This window comes from Oncorhynchus gorbuscha, linkage group LG01 (assembly GCF_021184085.1).
Source record: "Oncorhynchus gorbuscha isolate QuinsamMale2020 ecotype Even-year linkage group LG01, OgorEven_v1.0, whole genome shotgun sequence".
Lineage (NCBI taxonomy): Eukaryota > Metazoa > Chordata > Actinopteri > Salmoniformes > Salmonidae > Oncorhynchus > Oncorhynchus gorbuscha.
Window position 1 is genome coordinate 17,757,949 of NC_060173.1, and position 25,917 is coordinate 17,783,865.

Sequence of the window (25,917 nt, forward strand, 5' to 3'; positions counted from 1 at the left end):
CTAAACAGCCTCAGGAATGTGCTATTCAATATTTCATATAGTTATGATTCCATAAAAAATGGATGCAGGATTTTTTCCACAGAACATTGACCTATAGTTTAGTAAGGGAGAGTGAGGGAAGCATTCCTACAGGCAGTGAGGCAAGTGTACAGGTCTGTACAGATGGAGGGGCAAGGAGTCTGTCTGGGACCCAAAATCAGTCAGACTCCATCAGCCAGCTTCTGCTTTGCTACAGTCTGATCCAAAACATCTGGCAACGAGAGCTTAGTTTCACAGTTTAATCCATTACTTAGTTGGTCCATCAGAGAAATTATCTGATCCAGGTATAGTTTATAGTACAGAGTGTATAAAAACTGGTTCAGATGGTGCCCCGCTACGTTTAAATCATCCAGACTGGCTTGTCTGCTTCAAAACACTGGGTCAAACAGTCCACACAACAGTCCCCAAATCTCTCCAAATATCAGTGTGTTTGAACATCTATCCTACAATAACAGGGACCACTCATTCAGTAAAGGCTTTCAATGAGACACTATCAATGGGTTTGAGACTAATGAGGCTGCGATAAACTGACTTGTACTTATACAGAGTGGTACGATTGATCATATTTGATAAACATTTATCATTGTTACGGTTTTCTTCCGTCGAAGGAGAGTCGGACCAAAATGCAGCGTGGTTAGTTCGATACATCTTTAATGAAGAAAAAAAAAACACGAACAATACAAAAACAACAAACGGAAATGTGAAAACCTATACAGCCTATCTGGTGACAACTAACACAGAGACAGGAACAATCACCCACGAAACACAAAGAATATGGCTGCCTAAATATGGTTCCCAATCAGAGACAACGATAATCACCTGCCTCTGATTAAGAACCGCCTCAGGCAACCATAGACTATCCTAGTCAACCCTACTTAGCCACAATCCCAATACCTACTAAAACCCCAAAACAAAAACACACCACAAAATAAACCCATGTCACACCCTGGCCTGACCAAATAAATAAAGAAAACACAAAATACTAAGACCAAGGCGTGACAGAAGCCCCACCCCCCCAAGGTGCGGACTCCCGGCCGCACACCTAAACCCATAGGGGAGGGTCCGGGTGGGCGTCTGTCCACGGTGGGGAGGGTCCGGGTCGGCTCGGGACGTGGACCCCACTCCAACCAAGTCTCGCCGCCGACCTAGGCCTAATAACCCTCACCAAGGACCCCACTGGACTGAGGGGCAGCTCGGGACTGAGGTAGAAGCTCGGGACTGATGGGAAGCTCGGGACTGAGGGGAAGCTCGGAACTGAGGGGAAGCTCGGAACTGAGGGGAAGCCCAGTACTGAGAGGAAGCCCAGTACTGAGAGGAAGCTCAGGCAGGTAGTTGGCTCTGGCAGATCCTGGCTAGCTGGTGGTTCTGGCAGATCCTGGCTGACTTGCGGATCCTTGCTGACTGGCGGATCTGGAAGATCATGGCTGACTGGTGGATCCTGGCCGACTGGTGGATCCTGGCTGACTGGCGGCTCTAGCTGCTCTGGCTGCTCCATGCAGACTGACAGCCCTGGCCGATCCATGCAGACTGGCAGCTCTGGCAGCTCCATGCAGACTGGCAGCTCTGGCTGCTCCATGCAGACTGGCAGCTCTGGCGGCTTCTTGCAGACTGGCAGCTCTGGCGGCTCCATGCAGACTGGCGGCTCTGGCTGCTCCATGCAGACTGGAGGCTCTGGCTGCTCCATGCAGACTGACAGCTCTGGCTGCTCCATGGCTGGCAGCTCTGGCATGCAGACTGGCAGCTCTGGCTGCTCCATGCAGACTGACAGCTCTGGCTGCTCCATGCAGACTGACAGCTCTGGCTGCTCCATGCAGACTGACAGCTCTGGCTGCTCCATGCAGACTGGCAGCTCTGGCGGCTCCATGCAGACTGGCAGCTCTGGCTGCTCCATGCAGACTGGCAGCTCTGGCGGCTCCATGCAGACTGGCAGCTCTGGCGGCTCCATGCAGACTGGCAGCTCTGGCTGCTCCATGCAGACTGGAGGCTCTGGCTGCTCCATGCAGACTGGAGGCTCTGGCTGCTCCATGCAGACTGCCAGCACTGGCTTCTCCATGCAGATTAGCAGCTCTGGCTGCGCTGAACAGGCAGGAGACTCCGGCAGCGCTGGAGAGAAGGAAGGCTCTGATAGCGCTAAACAGGCGGGAGACTCCGGCAGCGCTGGAGAGGAGGAAGGCTCTGATAGCGCTAAACAGGCGGGAGACTCCGGCAGCACTGGAGAGGAGGAAGGCTCTGGCAGCGCTAAACAGGCGGGAGACTCCGGCAGCGCAGGAGAGGAGGAAGGCTCTGACAGCGCTAGACAGGCGAGGCGCACTGTAGGCCTGATGCGTGGTGCTGGCACTGGTGGTACTGGGCCGAGGACACGCACAGGAAGCCTGGTGAGGGGAGCTGCCACCGGAGGACTGGTGTGTGAAGGTGGCACAGGATGGACTGGACCGTGAAGGTGTACTGGAGAGCCTGAGAGCAGGACTGGCACAGGACGTGCAAGGCTAGGGAGGTGCCCAGGAGGCCTGGTGCGTGAGGCTAGCACAATCTTCACCAGCCGACTAACACGCACCTCAGGACGAGTATGGAGCGCTGACCTAGGTTCCATCAAATCCCCGACATACTCCATCGGGCAAATATCTTGCATACTACGCCAAATCAACTGCTCTCTCTCTTCACTCTCCTCCAATTCTATTAACACCTCCTCGAGTGTCTCCTCATCTCCCATCTGTGCACTCTCCTCCATTCTGTCCAATAATTCCTCGACCCTCTCAGACTCAGCCCTCAGCTTCGCCGATAGCTCCGATAACATCCATGGCTCCTTACGGTAAACAGGGGGAGTTGGCTCAGGTCTGAACCCTGACTCTGCCACACTCTCCCTGAGCCCCCCCCCCAATACATTTTTGGGGCTGACTCTCGGGCTTCCTTCTGCGCCGCCGTGCTTTTCTCTTCAACTCCATTCTCCTATAGCCCTCTTCGCACTGCTCCAGCGAATCCCAGGCGGGCTCCGGCACTCTCTCTGGGTCGACCGCCCACCTGTCTATTTCCTCCTAAGTCGTATACTCTAAACTTCGTAGCTCCTGTTGCCGCTGCCTGTCACCACGCTGCTTGGTCCTGGTGTGGTGGGTGATTCTGTTACGGTTTTCTTCCGTCGAAGGAGAGTCGGACCAAAATGCAGCGTGGTTAGTTCGATACATCTTTAATGAAGAAAAAACACGAACAATACAAAAACAACAAACAGAAATGTGAAAACCTATACAGCCCATCTTTTTTTTTAAATAAAAAATAATTTGTCTTCAATACCATTCATTCTTTACAACTCATAATTTTCATACATACTCAAATAATGATATTTTAATTTAACTAATTTAACTAAACATAAACCCCAAACAAAACCTCAGGGGAGCATCTTCCCTCCCCGTCACCCTACAAAATACCTTTCCCTTTCTCTCCGTCCCTAATCTATCCCCTTACAAATCTAAATGACACCCAGCCCTAAACCCCCCTTCCACCTCTCCCGAGCAGCATGCTGCCCCCACTTCCTCTCCTCCCTCTTCATCCTCCCCCTCAAATCTCCTTCCACCCTCCTCACTATCCCTTCCACCCCTCAATCTCTCCCTGTCTTCACCATGTTCTGCCTTGCTTCCCACAGCCCCCGTTTAAAGAGACTCATGAGAAGCCAGAGCAGAAACCTGTCCCTATCCATCGCTCTCCCTACACCCCTCTCTAACCTGGCCCACGTCAATACAACATCCCCCCCTTACCAAACCTAACAACACCCGTAACCCTAGCCCATACTACTCCGGCAAAGGCACAGTCCCAAAAGACATGGCGCACAGTCTCCTCCCTGCCACAAGGGGATCTTGGACAGGTGGGGGATTGCACCAAACTATACCGGTACATGATGGAACGTACCGGCAAGCACTTATGGAGGCTCAACCAATTCAGGTCTTTGAGCCTGTTGTCCAGACCCCGCGCCTGCACTCCCTCCCAGACCACTTCCGAGATGCCCACAGGTGCCGGACTCCCTGCCTTTCTGACCTTCTCGTACAGGTGCCTGTGATCTAAACCTACTCGTGCAACTTCAACCTCAGGGTGCGCACGCAGCCACTTGGCCACATGACCAAAGTGCCACAGCAGCTGTTCCGCCCGAGGACCCGTGTTAGACCACACCATTAAGCTTCTCGCCTGATACGAGAAGAACACCCGCAGGAGGTAACCGGACGGGTGTATCACTGGCTGAGCAAGCTCCGTTAACAAGAAAGAAACAAAAATTGTGTCCAGCTTAAGGGGGAAATGTGGTACCCCCCTACCTCCCTCCCCGATGGGACAGATCATGCGTGCCCTGGCGACCCACTCGCACCTGCCACTCCACATAAACTGAAACACAAGCCTCACTAGAGGCCTCCTCAGACAAGCCGGCAATGGGTAGATGTACGCCAAATACAAAAGAGACGGCAACACATCCACCTTTAGGACCAGGACTTTGCCCATAAAAGACAAATACCTAGCCTAGCTTCCTCTGTACCACTGCGATACGCATGTTCCAGTTTAGCGTCGCTGAGCCGGAGGTCTCAAAATGGACCCCGAGAATCCTCAGGGCCCCCTCACCGAGAGATAACCCCCCAGGCACATCCGTTCTACCGCGCCATCTTCCGAAAAACTTGACGGAAGAATTTGCATGGTTCAGAACTGCTCCCGATGCTTGGGTGAAATCCCCAAAGATGGCAAGGGACCTTGTCAGGCACAAGTCCTTGCACAGCAGCAAGGAAGTGTCGTCGGCATACTGCGTCATCTTAACACGCAGCCCACCACTTCCAGGGATCAACAAGCCTTCCACCCCTGTGTCTGCCCTAATGGCAGCCCCCAGAGGCTCCATGTACAGAACGAAGAGGAGAGCCGAGAGTGGGCACCCCTGCCTGACCCCAGACGAGAGGTCAAAAACGTCACCCAAGTGACTATTTACACTAACTCGGCACCCCGCTCCGACATATAATGTACGAATCCATCCTATGAACTTCTCCCCAAATCCTAATCGACCTAACTCTCTGAATAAAAAGGATCTATTAACGCGATCAAAGGCTTTCGCCTGATCTAGTGCTGCTACCATTAAAGGCAGTCCTCTATCCTCAACCCAAGCGATGGAGTCCCTGATTAACTGTAGGTTCCATCTAATAGAGCGGCCCTCTACCCCGCACGTCTGATCCTCATGGACGACTTAGGGAAGGGCTGTGCGCAACCGGTCTGCTAAAACCTTTGCAAGTAGCTTGTAATCTACACACAGCATGGTCAATGGCCGCCAGTTGCCAAGGTCTGTTACTTCCCCCTTCTTATATAAAAGTGACAGCACACCAACAGCCATTGATCCCCCCCGGGACCCCCTTCTCAAGGATGGCCTTCAAGACTTCGAGGACCACTGGTCCAAGTATACCCCAAAACTTGAGATAAAACTCAGCTGGCAGCCCATCCATCCCAGGCACCTTCCCTTTTCCCATCCTCCTAAGAGCGCTCTCAACCTCTTCTAGTGAGATCTGGGCCTCCATCACTTCTCTAATGTCCTCTGGCAACCGCCTGGACAAGTGTTCTAAAAACACATTTCCCTGCTCTACATCTATTTCCCTTTCCTTAAATAAACCTTGGAAATGATCAGTTGTCACCCTGACCATATCCTCTGATTCTCTAACTATACTACCATTTTCTTCCCTAACGCCATGCATTACCTTCCTACTAACCGACTTAAAGGACATAGCAGAACAAGTCTCATTATGTTCTAGAAAGCCACTATGCGCACGCTCCAGGAAAGCTCGAGCCTTCCGCTCCTGCAACTCCCTGAGCTGCGCCTTTAGGGTTGCAGATCTCTCCCAGTCAAATGACCCGCCGAGGTTGCCTGCCTCGTACTCGAGTTCAATTAACCTTTGGATACGATCCACCTCCCTCCTCTCCTCCCTTTTTTTCCTCTTGCAATACCCTATTATAAAAGCCCTAATCCTCACCTTAACTAATTCCCACCACTCTAACACCCCCTCGCACATGGACCGGAGGCCTTCAAGCCTCCAAAAGAAACCATAAAACCCGTCAACAAAAGCCTGCTCCTCCAGCACATCCCGATCTAACTTCCAGTACCACCTACCAAAGAGGCAGTCTGGCGACCCCACCTGCAGGAGCACCCCGTCGTGATCCGAAAACAAAACAGGCAACAGCCGCCCAGACAACTTACCCAAAGACCTGGGTACAAAAATATAGTCGAGCCTCCGCTCAACCCCCCTGGAGTTGCGCCATGTAGGACCGGCCATTTTCGGAGTAGTGTGCAGACCACCATCTACCAGAGCATGGCAAGCCATTAGCCCGGCAATGGCACCTGCACTGCTATCCCCCCTCTTCCTAAATCTGTATTAAAATTCCCCCTATCACTAATTTCCTATTTGTGACACACAGGGGCGTCAGACAGTCAACCATCTCCCTCCTGTCTGCCACCACCTGTGGCCCATACACCACCACTAATCTAAATTTACAATCCCTTATCGTGACATCCACCCCTATAACCCTCCCCTGCATTACCACAAAAGAATCCTCCACTTTTACCTCCCTGTGCCCACACAAAATCCCTACCCCCAATGAGTGCACCCCCCCCAATACCCCAAACTGACTCCCCCTTGTCCCACTCCCTCTTAAACCTACTAACATCCCCTCCATCCCTCAGGTGAATCTCCTGTAAAAAACAAAAATCAAACCCCACACCCTCCAAATAACTAAAAACCGCCCTCCTCTTAACAAAATCCCTTAAACCCCTTACATTTAAACTAACAAAAGTAAAATTAGACCCCATGAAAAAAAAAAAAAACATGTAATACACTCAAATTCTAAACCCAGACAAAAAAATAAAAATAAAAATAAAAAAAAAAACACAGGAGACTCACCCGATGCTCCCCTGCTCCGTATCTACCGGTGAGAACACCATCCGTACTCCCGACACCCCCCCCTCTTCCTCCATCTCACCAACCCAGGATGCAGGAATAGTGTTTGGCTCCGGGGTGCCCTGCACCCTGGGTCTACCCCCACACTCTTCCCCCTCCCCAGTGCTGCAGCTGGTTTGGAAGAAGAAAAAAAATTGGGGAGGCTGAGTCCCCAAACAAAAAACTCCCCACCTCCTCCTGTACCCAGTCCTGAGTCTTGTTAGGTGTGTCCCCACCCAACAGAAGTTGAGGGCCTGGGGAAACCAGCAGCAACCCAGAGGTTTCTCCCACCCCCATCACTCTCTTGGCCATCCCCTCCCTCTCACTGTCGGCCAATCGCACCCTCCTCTTCATTCTCTTCTTTGGTGATGGCGGCAGTGGAGAGATACCACCCTCGCCCCCTGCCAGCTCCTCCACCATACCCCTCATTTCTTCCACCAGGGCACTTTCCCCCCAGTCCACTTGCTCTTCCACCGTCTCCTTCTCCACCACTCCTCCCTCGCTTTCTTCTCTCTCATGCTCCTCCACTCGGTTGCCTTCTTCCGCCGCTTTTCGTTGTTCTCCTACTCCCGTGCCTTCCGTTTCCTTCTCTCTTCCATACGCCGCTTCTTGCTCCTCCTCCTTCCTTGCGGCCTTTCCCTCTGGACCTGTATTCTGGTCATGAGGTGTGCTTCCTTCCCCTCCTCTTCTTCCCCCATCCACCGCTCCTGCTCCCCCCCCTAGCCGCAGACGCATATGACCTCTGACGAGCCGGGCACCCCCGCAACAGGTGTGCTGACGAGCCACACCCGTGGCACGCCTTAGGCTTGTCACAATCCCTCGCCTCGTGTTCCTCAGATCCACAAAATCTGCATTTTCTTGTGCTGCACGAGGCGAATATGTGTCCGTAGGCCATACAGCGCCTGCAAAATGGGGGCTGACGTGCATAAAACAACATCCCCCTGTCAGCCCCTAGTGAGAACATAGCAGGAGGATGGAGGTAGCCACCATGTCCCTTTGGGTCCTCTCTGAGGAGGGCCTGGAAGCCTCTCCTCCCATTCCAAAACCCAAGGGAGTCTTTGAGGTGCCTTACAACAGGCTTGGTTTTATGCATGTCAACATCAGAAGCCTCCTCCCTAAGTTTGTTTTACTCACTGCTTTAGCACACTCTGCTAACCCTGATGTCCTTGCCGTGTCTGAATCCTGGCTCAGGAAGGCCACCAAAAAAGTGACCGAGCCTATCTGGTGAAACTACACAGAGACAGGAACAATCACCCACGAAACACTCAAAGAACACCTGAAACCCCACCTCTTTAAGGAATACCTAGGATAGGTTAAGTAATCCCTCTCACCCCACCCCCCTAAGTTTTAGATGCACTATTGTTAAGTGACTGTCCCACTGGATGTCATAAGGTGAATGCACCAATTTGTAAGTCGCTCTGGATAAGAGCGTCTGCTAAATGACTTAAATGTAATGTAATGTAAATGTAAGAATATGGCTGCCTAAATATGCTTCCCAATCAGAGACAACGATAATCACCTGCCTCTGATTAAGAACCGCCTCAGGCACCCATAGACTTTCCTAGACAACCCTACTCAGCCACAATCCTAATACCTGACTAAAACTCCAATACAAAAACACACCACAAAATAAACCCATGTCACACCCTGGCCTGACTAAATAAATAAAGAAAACACAAAATACTAAGACCAAGGCGTGACAATCATTGACACCTACTGTAAGCCAGTGACAGTCTAGCTCACACAAGAAAATCAATTAGGCATAAGATGAGAATGATACTTTTCACAAGTTAATTAATTTATATGATGCTGTTTACCCCTTGGAGTGAGAGGTCAGCCATTAATATTCATGTTCCACAGACTGCTTGTGGATTAGCTTTGGCTGTGGGCCAAACGGCTCTTTAATGACTGAATTAAACAACCATCTGGGGAGCAGCCATCTCCACAACAAGGGTTGCAGCATGGCTTTTTCAGTTTCTTGTCACTTTCACACAAATGATGTGACAGATTTCCATATGAGGTATTCTGTGTCATATGGTTTGTTTGAGGTGCTAAGTGAATGCCAATATGCCATACTGAAATTCAGTTCAAGCTACACAGTATTTGACATATTTTTTACATTGATTACAATTTGCAAATATCTAAGCTGTAACATCATCATTCCTTGATCATTGATGGTCAATTCTAATTCTTGAGACAGAAACCCTCCTCACAATTGTAATTACCTACACAAATTCTCCATGGTTTAGAGCTCAAGTTTCAGACCAATGAGGACATAGTAAAACATTCACTAACTAGAATAGAACACACATTCTTAATTAAATCAATAGTGATCCTTAAATGGTAGCCTATAGTCTGTGCCACCACTGGTTCTCAGATGAAAATAGGTTTTACAGTCATTATAACTGGAAAGTGGCTGCAATACATCGTGAGCCAGAAGAGAAGCACTTAGATACTGTATTTTTCCTCCCAAGTGAATTCATCTTCCAGTCTGACATCACACTTCCTTAACCATGTCAATATAAGCGCCTTACAGAGGGCTAAATATTTCTCAATGATGTGACTAAGGTGGTTGAACAGGTTATGATAAGGAATTCAGTAAAAATGAATAGATACTTAATAAACCTTGGTCATGCAACCTAATGTATTAGAATGACCACTAAGATAGCTAGTGGAAGCACCAAATGACACACCGTCCACAGTGTCACTGCAGGAGGCGTTTAAGATGATGATGATGTAGTGTGGTTTTGTTGTGTACAGTCCTTCCAATAATCAGGGGCCCAGTGAGAGGCAGGCTCAGGGAGTTCTCCGTTTGCAGGTTTACCTGGGTAGGCAGCCAGTCACCTCTCCCTCGTCTCAACCCCACCTCAACCCTGTCTCACCCCGATCTCTCTGTTCACTTAATCAAAACAACCAACTGCTGAACAATCCCAGGATGCAATGCACCTCCATTTTACATTTACATTTACATTTAAGTCATTTAGCAGACGCTCTTATCCAGAGCGACTTACAAATTGGTGCATTCACCTTATGGCATCCAGTGGAACAGTCACTTTACAATAGTGCATCTAAATCTTAAAGGGGGGGGGGGTGAGAAGGATTACTTATCCTATCCTAGGTATTCCTTAAAGAGGTGGGGTTTCAGGTGTCTCCGGAAGGTGGTGATTGACTCCGCTGTCCTGGCGTCGTGAGGGAGTTTGTTCCACCATTGGGGGGCCAGAGCAGCGAACAGTTTTGACTGGGCTGAGCGGGAACTGTACTTCCTCAGTGGTAGGGAGGCGAGCAGGCCAGAGGTGGATGAACGCAGTGCCCTTGTTTGGGTGTAGGGCCTGATCAGAGCCTGGAGGTACTGAGGTGCCGTTCCCCTCACAGCTCCGTAGGCAAGCACCATGGTCTTGTAGCGGATGCGAGCTTCAACTGGAAGCCAGTGGAGAGAGCGGAGGAGTGGGGTGACGTGAGAGAACTTGGGAAGGTTGAACACCAGTCGGGCTGCTGCGTTCTGGATGAGTTGTAGGGGTTTAATGGCACAGGCAGGGAGCCCAGCCAACAGCGAGTTGCAGTAATCCAGACGGGAGATGACAAGTGCCTGGATTAGGACCTGCGCCGCTTCCTGTGTATACAGGGACTGTCCAAATGACAGTCCCTGTATACATCACTAAGTATGCAAAATATTCCCCAGTACATTAATATCATGAACATACAAAACACTAATCAAACCTCATTAACTGGTTCATCTACAGTGAAGATAACAAATTCAGCTAAAATACTGAGATGCTTTTTTAGTAAACAGAATTATTATTGAGGTTTATCTGAAAGAACAAGCCTACAGAATTTGAGCAGAAATCATATAATGGTGTAATAATAGTGTTGGCAGTGACAGCCTGTCCAAGAGGAGGCCAGTGGGGGGATGCTTCCGAAGGACTAAGACACATAGCCAAAGAGAAAGAATCCATTACACTGTCTCACTGATCTGCCCATAGCAGTGTTATTTCCGCACAGCCCACCACAACCCATACCCTCACCTTTGCCACACAACCTTGTTCATATTCAACTTTGGCCAATAGTACTCCATCAGGTCAATGTAAGGTGAGCATAAGGCCACTGGAGCCACATACAGATCCTTCGGAAAGAATTACAGCCTTATTCAAAAATGTATTTCTGTTTTTTTTTTTTTTTAATAAATGGCCAAAAATGTCTTAATAATAATAATAATATATGCCATTTAGCAGACGCTTTTATGTTTTCACTTTGTCATTATGGGACATTGTGTGTAAAAAAATATCTAATCCATTTTAGAATCAGGCTGTATCGTAACAAAATGTGGAAACAGTCAAGGGGTCTGAATACTTTCCGAAGGCACTGTATTAAAGGTAGACGCATCGGTTTGTTGTTTTTGACTAAAAGTAGCCAATCTAAATTAGATGATATTAAATTAAATTAAATTATAAATATGGCATCCTAATCAGTGGTGGAAAAAGTACTCCATTGTCATACTTCAGTAAGAGTAAAGAAACCTTAATAGAAAATTGCTCAATTAAAAGTGAAAGTCACCCAGTAAAATACTACTTGAGTAAAACTAAAAGTATTTGGTTTAAAAAATACTTAAGTATTAAAAGTAAATGGAATTGCTAAAATGTACTTATGTATCAAAAGTCAAAGTATAAAGTATAAAGTTCTTTATATTATGCAAGCCAGACTGCACAATTTTCTTGTTTTTATTTTATTTACGAATGGGGCACACTCCAACACTCAGACATAATTTACAAACAAAGCATTTGTGTTTAGTGAGTCTGCCAGATCTGAGGCAGTAGGGATGACCAGGGATGTTGTCTTGATAAGTGTGTGAATTGGACCATTTTCCTGTCAAAATGTAACGAGTACTTTAGGGTGTCAGGGGAAATGTATGGAGTAGAAAGTACATTATTTTACATTAATATAAAGAACAGATAACCCCCCCCCAAAAAAATATTTTTTTTCACCTTAATTTAACCAAGTAGGCCAGTTGAGAACAAGTTCTCATTTACAACTGAGACCTGGCAAAAGAGTAACAACAACAAAAATAACAATATGGGGATGAGGTAGTTGGGTGGGCTATTTCCAGATGGGCTGTGTTCAGGTACAGTGATCAGTGAGCTGCTCTGACAGCGGATGCTTAAAGTTAGAGAGGGAGATATAAGTCTCCAGCTTCAGTGATTTTTGCAGTTTGTTCCAGTCATTGGCAGCAGATAACTGGAAGGAAAGGCGGCCAAAGTAGGTGTTGGCTTTGGGGATAACCAGTGAAATATACCTGCTGGAGCGCGTGCTACAGGTGGGTGCTGCTATGGCGACCAGTGAGCTAAGATAAGGCGGGGCTTCACCTAGCAAAGACTTATAGATGACCTGGAGCCAGTGGGTTTGGTGACGAATATGAAGCAAGGGTCAGCTAACGAGAGCATACAGGTCGCAATGGTGGGTAGTATATGGGGCTTTGGTGACAAAACATATGGCACTGTGATAGACTACATCCAAATTGCTGAGTAGAGTGTTGGAGCCTAATTTGTACTTGACATCGCTAAAGTCAAGGATCGGTAGGATAGTCAGTTTTACAGGGTATGTTTGGCAGCATGAGTGAAGGAGGCTTTGTTGCAAAATAGGAAACTGATTCTAGATTCAACTTTGGATTGGAGATGATTAATGTGAGTCTGGAAGGAGAGTTTACAGTCTAACCAGACGCCTAGGTATTTGTAGTTGTCCACATATTCTAAGATAGAACCGTCCAGAGTAGTGATGCTCGTCGGGTTGGCAGAGATCGGTTGAAGAGCATGCATTTAGCTTTATTAGCATTTAAAAGCAGTTGGAGGCCACGGAAGGGGTGTTGTATGGCATTGAAGCTCGTTTGGAAGTTTGTTAGCACAGTGTCCAAAGAAGGGCCAGATATATACAGAATGGTGTCGTCTGCGTAGAGATGGATCAGAGAATCACCTGCAGCAAGAGCGACATCATTGATATACAAGTAGTACTTTAAATTATTTCATTCGGAGGAATTCAGAGGAAGAGGAGAATGTTTCCTGCATTATTGGAGTTGTGTTTACTATGCTCTTTTCAGGGACACTATGGACAGACTGGATTTTCAATGCAACAACTGCCTGCTAGCGGAGAACGATAGGACCAAGCTGTCACAGCTTGGCATTATTTTCTGGGGAAACCACAGCCACCTACCTTCTCCTTCTCTACACCTCAGGCTGGACGTCGTTCCATTCTTTGACTGACTGGCCAGTGCTTCACAGGGACCTTTCACCGGGGAAGTCTCCCCCGCCTGTGGAAAATGGACCAAAGCTTCTAGAGGACCTAGCGGATCCCGCTATCAATCAATGGATACATGTCACTTTGAGAAGTCCAATCCAAACAGCTTCAACCCCCTGGCCTTGAAGGTTGCAGCGGCATCATCCTTTACCCTGTTTCCAACCCATGGGGATCCTACTGACCTTCTGAGCTCCTCTCTCATGGGATCGTGAGGGTGTTTGAGACTCCGGCCCCTTCATCAGCCACGATGGTCCATTGGGCCCCATCTCCCATTGGTCCTCAGGGGTCTCCTAAACCACCTCCACTGCAATTTTATCAGCTGTCATCAATGACAGCTCTATGGTGAGAAACATCTCGGTTCCCAGGGAAAGAACACTGTGATATCCTGGAGCATGAGTACAGGACATTACAAGGCTGCTTCCTACCGTTCTACGACAGGTGCCATTGGCTTACGTTGTCGTAGTCCATGTGGGGTCAAATGACATTCGGAGGGCTGGCTCGGAACGGCTGAAACTGGATTTGATTCTAGCTCTGAAAGACTACAAAAAACATTATTTCAAGCCCTGTACCATTGAAAGATTCAGCAGGCTACTGGCATTGCACATCTGGCTAAAAGTCTACTGTAGTTGACATAACTTTTATAGATAACTTTAACACATTTTGGAAACAGAAGATGATCTATTCTACAGGAATGTTGGAGTCTATACAAATCATGTTGGTGCCCGGACCCTGTGCACGCATTTCAAGGCCACGTTGAGACAAAAACTTTTCAGTGACCAAAGTTCTGCTCAGATAATCTCTAACATTGTGTCGCTGAGTTGTCGTAGTGCTGCTGCAAATGTATATTGTCCCAGGGTCGTTGGCAGTCATAATGTAAATAACCTAATTTATGTTCGTCTAACTCCCCTGAATGCCTCTGTCAATCCAACAGCTATTGTCAGCAGCAATCATGCAAATATGATCCTGAGTTGTACTGTTAGCACTGAGATGGTTTGCTCTAGTCGAAAGTCCACTGGCACCCTGCAGCTCAAACATAAATATCCCTGTCATGTCTCCCTCTGATAAGACTCCCAGTAAAGCAGTAAAAGCAATCAAGCATCCAAGAAAAGTGCAAAAAATAATCAATAATAATATATAATATAATAATTTTAAATAATAGCCCACATTAACATATGTAGCCAAGGTTTATGAAATCGATAACTTGCTAGTAACAGATAACATTCATATACGGGCTATCTCTGAAACTCACTTAGATAATACCTTTCATGATAAAGTGGTAGCAATAGATGGTTACAATATCTACAGAAGAAACAGACATGACAATGGGGGTGGTGTTGCTGTTTATATTCAGAGTCATATTCCTGTAAGACTTAGAGAGGATACATATCAGATCATGTTGAAGTAATATGGTTACAGGTTCACCTGCCTCACCTAAAGCCCATTCTGGTGGGAAGCTGCTATAGACCACCAAGTGCTAACAGTCAATATTTGGATAATGTGTGAATTCTTGATAATGTATGTGATATCAACAGAAAGGTATATTTTCTGGGTGACCTAAATATTGACTGGCTTTCATCAAGCTGTCCACTCAAGAAAAAAATTCAAACTGTAACCAGTGCCTCATTTAACAGGATATTTACAAACATCACAGGAATTAAATCATCCGTGCATTGACCACATCTTTGCTAATTATGCAGAAATCTGCTCTAAAGCAGTACCCACATCTATCGGATGTAGTGATTATAATATAGTAGCCATATCTATGAAACTCAAAGTTCCAAAGGCTGGGCCTAATATAGTGTACAAGAAATCATACAAGATGTATTGTAGTGATTCCTATGTTGAAGATGTAAATAATATTTGCTGGTCTGTGGTGTGAAATGAGGAGCAACCAGACGCTGCACTTGATGCATGAATGAAACAGATTGTTGCAGTTACTAATAACCATGAACCCATTAAGAACGTGACTGTAAAACCGGTTCAATCCCTGTGGTTTGATGAGAAATTGTATGGTTGAGAGGGATTTAATTTATTTTATTTAACTAGTCAATTCAGTTAAGAACAAATTCTTGTTTACAATGACAGCCTACCGGGGAACAGTGGGTTAACTGCCTTGTTCAGGGGCAGAACTACAGATTTTTACCTTGTCAGCTTGGGATTCAATCCAGCAACCTTTCGGTTACTGGCCCAACGCTCGAACCACTAGGCTACCTGGCGCCCCAGAACAAATTATTATTGACAATGACGGCCTACCTCGGCCAAACCCGGATGACACTGAGCCAATTGTACGCCGCCCTATGGGACGCCCAATCACGGCCGGATGTGATGCAGCCTGGATGAGGTCAAGTAAATGGCAAATAGTCTGGCTACACAGCTGATTGGCAAACATACTGCAAATTGAGAAATCATGTGACTAATCTAAACAAAAATAAACTGTACTGTGAAACAAATACAAATGATACAAAGGATAATAGTAAAACGCTTTGGAGCACTTTAAATGAAATGTTGGGCTAAAAGCTTCATCATTACTTGAATCATTCACTCATCACAAAACCCACTGATATAACTACTTCAATTACTTTTTAATTAACAAGATTAGCATGACATGGCAACAACAAATGCTGAATCTACACATCCATGCATAACTGACCAAATATGAAAGATTGGCATTGTATTTTTTGTTCTGTAAAGTAAGTGTGTAAGAGGTGAAAAAAGTATTACTGTCTATCAACAATGACAAGTCACCTGGGTCTGACAACTTGGATGGAAAATTACTGAGGATGAAAGCGGATTATATTGCCACTCCTATTTGCCATACCTTCATTCTAAGGCTGTCCCGACCCAAAACAATCTTGGTCGACCAAAGCCGTCTTGTGCACTTTATCTGTGCACTTTATCTTATTTGATTTGATTTGATCTAAATATTCTGTACTTTCGACTAAACGATCGATCGACATTTGAAAAGGTGTATTTTTACATATATAGCCACACCCTATGTGTTTTAATGAAATCAACTTCATGCATTGAGCTTGTCTGATGCGTTAAGCCTGTGTTTGATGAAATAAGACACAAATTACTCAAGAGGGAGCCAGAGATCAAGATAACCAGAAGAAAAACACTTAACCTGACCCAACCATCCTCCTCCCGCTATTGCTGGCTTTTGCAGATTCTGCTGTTACTCTCCTGAAATTGCTGGTAATAGGACCACACGTGGAGTCGCAAACCTTTCTCACATTGAATGCCACTTTATCTGACTATTTCTACCAATCTGCGCGGCAGTTATGGTTTTCATATGCCCATTTTCGTGGAACAGTTTCATTTAATGTATAATAATGTCTTCGAATCTCAAAATCACATTGGCTACGCTGTCACACCCTTATCTGTTTCACCTGTCCTTGTGATTGTCTCCACCCCCTCCAGGTATCGCTTATTTTCCCCAGTGAATATATCCCTGTGTTTCCTGTCTCTCTGTGCCAGTTCATCTCGTCTTGTCAAGTCAACCATTGTTTTTTTCCCAAGCTCCTGCTTTTTTCTATTCTCTGTTTAGCTAGTCCTGTCGGTTTTGACCCTTAATTGCCCTGACTCTGAACCCGCTTGCCCTGACTCTGAACCCGCTTGCCCTGACTCTGAACCCGCTTGCCCTGACTCTGAACCCGCTTGCCCTGACTCTGAACCCGCTTGCCCTGACTCTGAACCCGCTTGCCCTGACTCTGAACCTGCTTGCCCTGACTCTGAACCCGCTTGCCCTGACTCTGAACCCACTTGCCCTGACTCTGAACCCGCTTGCCCTGACTCTGAACCCGCTTGCCCTGACTCTGAACCCGCTTGCCCTGACTCTGAACCCACTTGCCCTGACTCTGAACCCACTTGCCCTGACTCTGAACCCGCTTGCCCTGACTTTGAACCCGCTTTCCCTGACCTTGAACCTGCCTGCCACTCTGTACCTCCTGGACTCTGACCTTGTTATGATCTTTTGCCTGTCCATGACCATTCTCCTGCCTGCCCCTTGGATACTAATAAATATCAGAGACTCAAACCATCTGCCTCCCGTGTCTGCATCTGGGTCTCACCCTGTGCCTGTACATATGCATGGCCTGTCTGCAACAAACTTGAAACATTGTATCAACTATTAACTTGGGTCCAGCCCAAAGCTCACTCTAGCAAACTTGCAGTATTGCATAAAATATTCAGGGCCCTCAGAGTTTCCCGTGCCAGTTAGCTTGGGACAGACACAGCTGTAGACTATTTGCGAAAGGGATAAGAAGTAATTAGGTGGGCCTATTTTATGATGTTTTCACTGGATCAGAGCATTACATTTTTGTCTTTCTCGCTGAGTGGTTATTGAAAGGGAGAGAGCTGGAAAGATTTTTCAAATACATTGAAGAACTATTGTCATTCTCAATGGATGTAAAAACAGACTTTGTTAGCTTGCTGTTTGAGGTGAAGAAAACATTACTTTGAGAAGCTACAAAGCTCATTAGTGGTGGTGCGTTAAGCCAATCAGAAGTACTATCAGATCCCCAAATGTGCACATTTATACGCTTATATTAGTGCACAGGCCAGGTAGCCCATAGGCCTACTTCTATGCATAATCAGGTGTGTGTCCTTACTCAACATTGACAGGAGCCTTCCAAACAAAATAAAATGACTAAATTGACAAATAAACCAAAACATATTTCTCACAGGTGTAGCATACAGTAGGTTGTGCACTCTGCAAAACACGTGTCCACTCTGACAATGAGAACGGTAAAATAATGCAACAATAATATATTGAATTATAGAAATTATAATTATAGGAATTAACAACAAATGTACAACTGGTGATACATGTCATGGGGAATTGATAGACTAACAATCAAATAGAAACAATTCACACAATAAATGTATGAAACAATGAATGTGCAAAAATTGTTTGACCAGTCGACTAATTGGGGTGAGCCTTAATTCCTACCTACAGGAAAGTGTGTGCCCTCAGGCCTGGAAGCAAAAGTAATTTTGCTACCCAAGAAAAGCAGACAGCAGGAGTGGTAGAGATACTCTGAATGATCGGCTATGAAAAGCCAACTGACATTTACTCCTGAGGTGCTGACCTGTTCACTGGACGTGCTACCTGTCCCAGACATGCTGTTTTCAACACTATAGAGACAGCAGGAGTGGTAGAGATACTCTGAATGATCGGCTATGAAAAGCCAACTGACATTTACTCCTGAGGTGCTGACCTGTTGCACCCTCTACAACCACTGTGGTTATTATTATTTAATCCTGCTGGTCATCTATGAACATTTGAACATCTTGGCCATATTCTGTTATAATCTCCACCCGGCACAGCCAGATGGGGACCCCGTCCCCTCATAGTCTGGTTCCTCTCTAGGTTTCTTCCTAGGTTCTGGTCTTTCTAGGGTGTTTTTCCTAGCCACCGTGCTTCTACACCTGCATTGCTTGCTGTTTGAGGTTTTAGGCTAGGTTTCTGTACAGCACTTTGTGACATCAGCTGATGTAAGAAGTGCTTTATAAATACATTTGATTGATTCATTCATTGAAGAGACACACACACACAGGCACACACACCCATATACGTCCCTTATCATTGTTTTTACTTTTTGGACATAGGAGGCCCGCAAAACACTTCGGCGGACCGTATAATACATTTCGATGCAGAAAAAAACCTGCCAAGACCTCAGTTTCACACACACATTACCTGCGCATGTGCAGGGGACCAAAACAGTGGAGAAGTTGAGCCTCACGCTTCAACGCGCTTAGTTGTTGAGGAAATGTATTCACTATGCCGTTTACTTTCTTCAGCTACATCAGATTTCTGAGTCTACCTTCATGGTTGAAACGTTTTCTTACACACGCACACACACACTTTCGCATTCTGCCCTTTAGCATTCACCACTACATGTCACTTTTCTGTTCTTCAGAATCCAAAGTAAGCCATAGCAGAACTAGGACATGTACTGTAGTAGTGGGGTGTAAGGATTACTCCTGCCTCCCCCAGGTTTCGCAGCTCTTCACCACCACCTGTTCTTCAGCCCACGTCCACAGAGAGATGGAGTGAATGAGAGAGGAGAGCAGGAGAGGGACAGATGGTGCTGGGGCCTAGAGGAGGACCGAATTGAAACAAGTGGCCTCCATTCTCCCACCTATCCTCCTCTCCAACCCACAGACAGTACCAGTGGGTCCCTCCCTTCAGTGGCTTGTTAATGGGGTGGCCCTGCTAAGGCATTACTGGGGGTTCCTATTATGAGAAGAGCATGACTTAAGCTCTGTCCAAAATGTTTGAGTGTGTGTGTGTTTGTGTCTGTGTGTTACCCCTGCAGCATGGTAGGTAAAGATGAAATTGACAGCATCAAGGAGAACACGTCTAATCACATTTACAACCACAGAATCTGAGTGATCCACAGTTCATAGGCAATTATCAGGATGGCTTACAGTCTTCACACACACAATTTCATAGTCATACCATTGATCAACTTACAGGCTTTCGTATCTGTAATCTATTTTTAATTTTTTATCTTTGGGCAGAATATCTCCCGAGTGGTGCAGCGGTCTAAGGCTCTGCATTTCAGTACTAGAGGTGTCGCTACAGACAGGCCTAGCGTCGTCAGTGTTCAGCTGGGGTAGGCCGTTATTGTAAATAATAATTTGTTCTTAACTGACTTGCCTGGTTAAATAAAATGTTTATGCAGCAGACAGAGGATGTATGTACACTCTCTCATTTCTGCAGGAGAGCAATTTTCTCCCTTAAATAGTAGATCAAATTGTTATCCATTAAAGAGTGGAGAATGATATTCCCACTCAAAATGCAACGGCATAACTCTCCCCAAATATTATTTTTTTGTCACGTGCCGAATACAACAGGTTCACCTTACAGTGAAATGCTTACTTACGATCCCCTAACCAAACAATGCAGTTTAAAAAAATACATGGATAAGAATAAGAGATAAAAGTAACAAGTAATTAAAGAGCAGCAGTAAAATAACAATAGTGAAACTATATAGAGGTGGGGGTACCAATACAGAGTCAATTTGCGGGGGTAGAATGTACATGTAGGTAGAGTTATTAAAGTGACTATGCATAGATGACAACAGAGCGTAGCAGTGGTGTAAAGAAGGGGAGAGGGGGAGGGGGGCAATGCAAATGGTCTGAGTAGCCATTTGACTAGATGTTCAGGAGACTTATTGCTTGGGGGTAGAATGTGTTTAGAAGTCTATTGGACCTAGACTTGGCACTCCGGTACCGCTTGCCGTGCGATAGCAGAGAGAACAGTCTATGACTAGGGTGGCTGGAGTCTTTGAATTTTTAGGGCCTTCCTCTGACACCGGCTGGTATAGAGGTCCTGGATGGCAGGAAGCTTGGCCCCAGTGATGTACTGGTTCGATGGGAGACTGAAACTGTGGTGACAGGGTAACCCAAAACCACTAGATAAGAGGCTAACCACTGAAAAATATGACTAGTGACTGAAATATGATGCACAGATAGATTACGGATTAATATGAATGAAAAGGTTAAATTAATCAGAGTAACCTTCTTGAATAGTACTCTTCATCCTCAATCACATCATCTAACAGCACTCTTAACCTCCTACTTTAGGCTGAACTTTTTCAAACGATCATGAAGTCAAAGTCAAAGCTAAACCCTGGCTGTGTGTAGAATCTAACATCTTATGACAGGATCCCTTGATGGCCCTCCATAACTATGGACAATACACCATTTTTTCCTGGCCCTACAAACTCATTAGGGTCAATGTCAGTGGCTCCGGCTAATGCGCTTGACAGGAACCTAGTTCCGACAGAAGTCCTCTCCTCCCACTCCATTCAGCCATAGTGAGGAGTAGGCAGAGGAGGGAGAGCTCTCTCCAACACTACGTAGGATCAGCACGAGACTTCACATCAACTCCATCTTAAAAACTTTTACTGCAGTGGGCTAAATCAGGGTCACATAGAGTGCTTCTTTGTAGTCTTAAACAAATCTACTTTGAAACAAAAGTATACAGCTCACACTCATGGTTATGGGCTTTTAAAAGACGACACGTGTACCATGTCAGTTATTGAGTAGAAATGTATTTCATTTTGAGTTTGCACCCAAATACTACACTTTATATACATCACAGAAGACTGAAATATAACAAAATCTTTGATATAGAAATAACGGATTTTCAGCGTAAAAAAACAAACATTTATTAATTAAGAGATGATTAACTATTTTAGTAGCATTCCACCCATAAGGCCACTAGGTCATTTGACTGCATGAGAGGTCTACCCTTCCTTTCCAGAGCTTGCCGAATGAAACAAAATACTCATGAATAGACATGTACCAAAGTTAGAACACACAAAGACAAACAAATGCTAAATGGGAGACTTTATGACAACTTTCAAACACATTGCTATGAAATGTTTGCTTTGTTGGAAAAGTGCCTGTGCGTTTACACAGGCAGTGTCACGGCCGTCGTAAGAAGTGGACCAAGGTGTAGGGTGGTGAGCGTACATTTTCCTTTTTATTTTGGAATGACACCAACAAAACAAGAAACAAAATGAACAACCATGACGCTTACAGGGCTTTAGTGCCACAAACAACATTAACTACCCACACTGAAGGAGGGAAAAAGGGCTACCTAAGTACGATTCCCAATCAGTGGAAAAATATCTCAGACTGGGATGCCTGTGGAAACACAGTTGGAGCATAGGTGGGCTGTGAAAACAATTGCCTAATTTGACTAACTTTGGAACAAAATTACAAATAATTTAGTTAGAACAATAATCAAGCTTCAGTAGGGGCAGCAGATAGCCTGGTGGGTAGGAGCGTTGGGCCAGTAAGCTGTCGTTCTGCCCCTAAGCAAGGCAGTTAACCCACTGTTCCCTTGATGCAGATGATGTGGATGTGGATTAAGGCAGCCCCCCGCACCTCTCTGATTCAGAGGGGTTGGGTTAAATGCGGAAGACACATTTCAGTTGAAGACATTCGGTTGTACAACTGACTAGGTATCCCCCTATCCAGTAGTACTCACTGTAGCTTTGTAGGTAGCCAATGTCATACCAGATGGATTACTAATATGGAAATCAACATGGTGCATTGTAGGAATTATTGGTCTAAAAGATGTTAGAGCAGGTTAGGAGGCCATTAATTAATGATACTACCATCACAATCAGAGATGATTAAAATCACTGCTCCCGAACCTATCAATAATTCAATAAGGGGATAAATCAAAGCATCAAGTCACAGAAAACAACTCTTTTGACTATTGAAGGACAATGATGAGTTCCCAAGCAGCCTTCTTTTACCTGTCCCTCTCAAGATCCCAGGAACACTGAATCATAGAAATCACAGGTCTGAACAAATAGAACATTTAATCGTCCTAAGATGAAATACACATCTGATGACAAACGAGGGTGGGCTAAATGAGGGCCAACAATGAGGCAAGAGTACAAGGCAATCAGGCTGCCATAAGGCGTGAGAGAGGGGCCTGACATGATAAGACCCAACACTGAGCTTTACATTGTTCAAAAGGAGACTTTCACTTGGGGAGTCATTGAAAGCGATCGCACGTACTTATCAAGGCAAATTACCTAATCTCTACGACAGCCCCACAGTTCAGTGTATAAACTTCACCAAAGCCAAAGCATGACCAATATATGCCGCCCCAGCTGCCAGCCATGGGGGGTGGGGGGACAACCTAGCTACCGTAGAGAACCCTCTTATAACATCCTGGTATGAAGCATGAACAGATGGGGGACGGGATCCCCAATAACTCTCTCATAATAGATACATAAACTACCTAACTCTGCATGCATATTGAATCTAGCCCAGAATAAACATACTTCTGTTACTGTCATTTTCACCACCGGCATCATGCATCATTTATATTCGTACATACCATTTTTAAAGTTGTCCAACAGATTACAATAAAACATACTTTTACCACTATGCAGTACATTTTGTTCTGTTTAGTTTCAAAGTTCAAAGCATTCCGAAACTGCCCTGATTTGTAGACAGAATTAAACTGTAGCCACTGATTTGATCAACCACACCAGCGGGACATCAAAAAGATGTTCCCCTCAAGCTCCTGTTTGTGACATTATTACCACTGTGAAGCAGTGGTCATAATTGTAAAGAGGTCATTAGCAGACAAACAGAGAGACAGAAGGCGATGGGCTCCATTTACCTTTTTCTGCTCCTCCAGTGCATGTCTCACAGGTTTCCTCCTCTGGTGCTGGTGCTGATGCTTGTTCCCCTCAGCTCCCAGTTCCATAGCAGGCTGAATGCCAGATACCCTCTCTCTTCCCTGCTCAGTCCCAACTCCACAATATCCACAACCCAATAATCCCAGAGGGGAAGGGAAATCCCAGATATTTCACATGTGATATCCTACTTCCTTCCCAGGTTGTCAATACGGATACACCACTTCTCCAAAAGAATGATCACATCCGATACCTTCCAAAGGATTCTGGGGCTCTGGCGGAAAAAGGTCAACAATAGTTCTGCTTCTTCAGTCTCAACCCAGAGGGAATGGGCCACGGGACTGACCGGAGAGTCTGGGTCCCAGGGGCCGCTGGTCTCTGAATCATGGTGGTTAGTTAGGGATGCAGCCTGCAGCAACGATGCACTGCCTTCATTGGAAGTGATAGGATTTAACACAGTGATAATGAAATCTGATAAGCATGGTTCAGTCCAAGGGGGTCCAAGTGTCCCATCATGCTTGATCTGAGCGAAGAGCTTGAGTTACCCACCATGTACCCAGTTACCCACTATATCAAGTTTTGACACACAAACTCAAGGGTTTGTCTTAATTTTCACTATTTTCAACATTGTAGAATAATAGCGAAGACATCAAACTATGAAATAACACATATAGAACCATGTAGTAACCAAAAAAGTGATCTGGAAAGCTTTTCCAACAGTCTTGAAGGAGTTCCCAAATATGCTGAGCACTTGCTGGCTGCTTTTCCTTCACTCTGCGGTCCAACTCATCCCAAACCATCTCAATTGTGTTGAGGTTGGGTGATTGTGGAGGCCAGGTCATCTGATGCAGCACTCCATCACTCTCCTTCTTGGTAAAATAGCCCTTACACAGCCTGGAGGTGTGTTGGGTCATTGTCCTGTTGTAAAACAAATGATAGTCCCACTGAGAGCAAACCAGATGGGATGGCGTATTGCTGCATAATGCTGTGGTAGTCATGCTGGTTATGTGTGCCTTGAATTTGAAATAAATCACCAACAGTGTCACCAGCAAAGCACCCCCAAACCATCCTCCTCCATGCTTCACGGTGGGAATTACACATGCGGAGATCATCCGTTCACCTACTCTGCGTGTAATGGAGTGTGTAACTCGCTGCAGGGAAGTCAGGCGCAGGAGAGCAGAAATGGGTAGCAAATGGGGCGAACAAAAACACGGCACTCAGAAAACGAAACACACCCGGGTTACAATAACCCGGCACAAACCAGCCTGGAGTACACATAAATTTACATTTAACAATTCCACACACAGACATGGGGGGAAACAGAGGGTTATATGCAAGACAAGTAATGAGGGAATGCAAACCAGGTGTGCAGGAAAACAAGACAAAACAAATGGAAATGAAAGTTGGATCGGCGATGGCTAGAAGACCGGTGACGTCGATCGCCGAACGCCACCCAAACAAGGAGAGGGACCAACCTCGGCGGCAGTCGTGACACTGCGTATCTCAAAGAAACGGCGGTTGGAACCAGAAATCTAAACTTTTGATTCATTAGACCAAAGCTCAGATTTGCTCATGTTTCTTGATCCAAACAAGACTCTTCTTTTCATTGATGTCCTTTAGTAGTGGTTTCTTTGCAGCAATTCGAAGGACTGATTCTTGCAGTCTCCTCTGAACAGTTGATGTTGAGATGTGTCTGTACTTGAACTCTGTGAAGCAATTATTTGGGCAATTTCTCAGGCTGGTACTGAATTCTTGTCCTCTGCAGTCTCCTTGAACAGTTGATGTTGAAGAAACTTTCAAAGTTATTGACATTTTCTGATTGACTGACTTTCATGAACTGGACTGTCATTTCTCTTTGGTTAAGCTGTTCTTGCCAATTATTTGGGGGGCCAATTTCCTGACCCCTCCTGTCTCAGCCTCCAGTATTTATGCTGGTAGTTTATGTGTCGGGGGCTAGGGTCAGTTTGTTTATCTGGAACTTGTCCTCTGTCCTGTGTAAATCTAAGTGCAGAGGACCTAACCATGCCCCAGGACTACCTGACATGATGACTCTTCCCCCAGTCCACCTGGCCATCTGCTCCAGTGGGCCCTAGGACCATGTCCCAGGACTGAGAGGACCAGTTTCCATCATAACGCTGATATTTTGCTGGTCATTTATGACTTTGACATCTTGAAGAAACTTTCAAAGTTATTGACATTTTCCTGATTGACTGACTTTCATGTCGTTTAGTAATGATGGACTGTCATTTCTCTTTGCTTATTTGAGCTGTTCTTGCCATAACATGGACTGGGTCTTTTACCAAATAGGGCTATCTTCTGTATACCACCCATACCTTGTCACAACACAACTGATTGGCTCAAACACATTAAAAAGGAAAGAAATTCCACAAATGATGTTTTAACAAGGCACACCTGTTAATTGAAATGCATTCCAGGTGACTACCCCATGAAGCTGGTTGAGAGAATGCCAAGAGTGTGCAAAG

General features: G+C 45.8%; 1 protein-coding gene across 1 annotated transcript in view; it reads right to left on the reverse strand.

Annotated features, from left to right (window-relative positions):
• LOC124033928 (neuron navigator 2-like) overlaps positions 1-23,577 on the reverse strand; it is a 179,579-nt gene extending 156,002 nt beyond the window's left edge. The window contains exon 1 of the mRNA XM_046346457.1: positions 23,419-23,577. Within this exon, the coding sequence (XP_046202413.1) occupies positions 23,419-23,505 (87 nt within the window). The 5' untranslated portion in view covers positions 23,506-23,577. The remainder of the gene's footprint in view (positions 1-23,418) is intronic.
• Between the last annotated feature and the right edge of the window lie 2,340 nt (positions 23,578-25,917).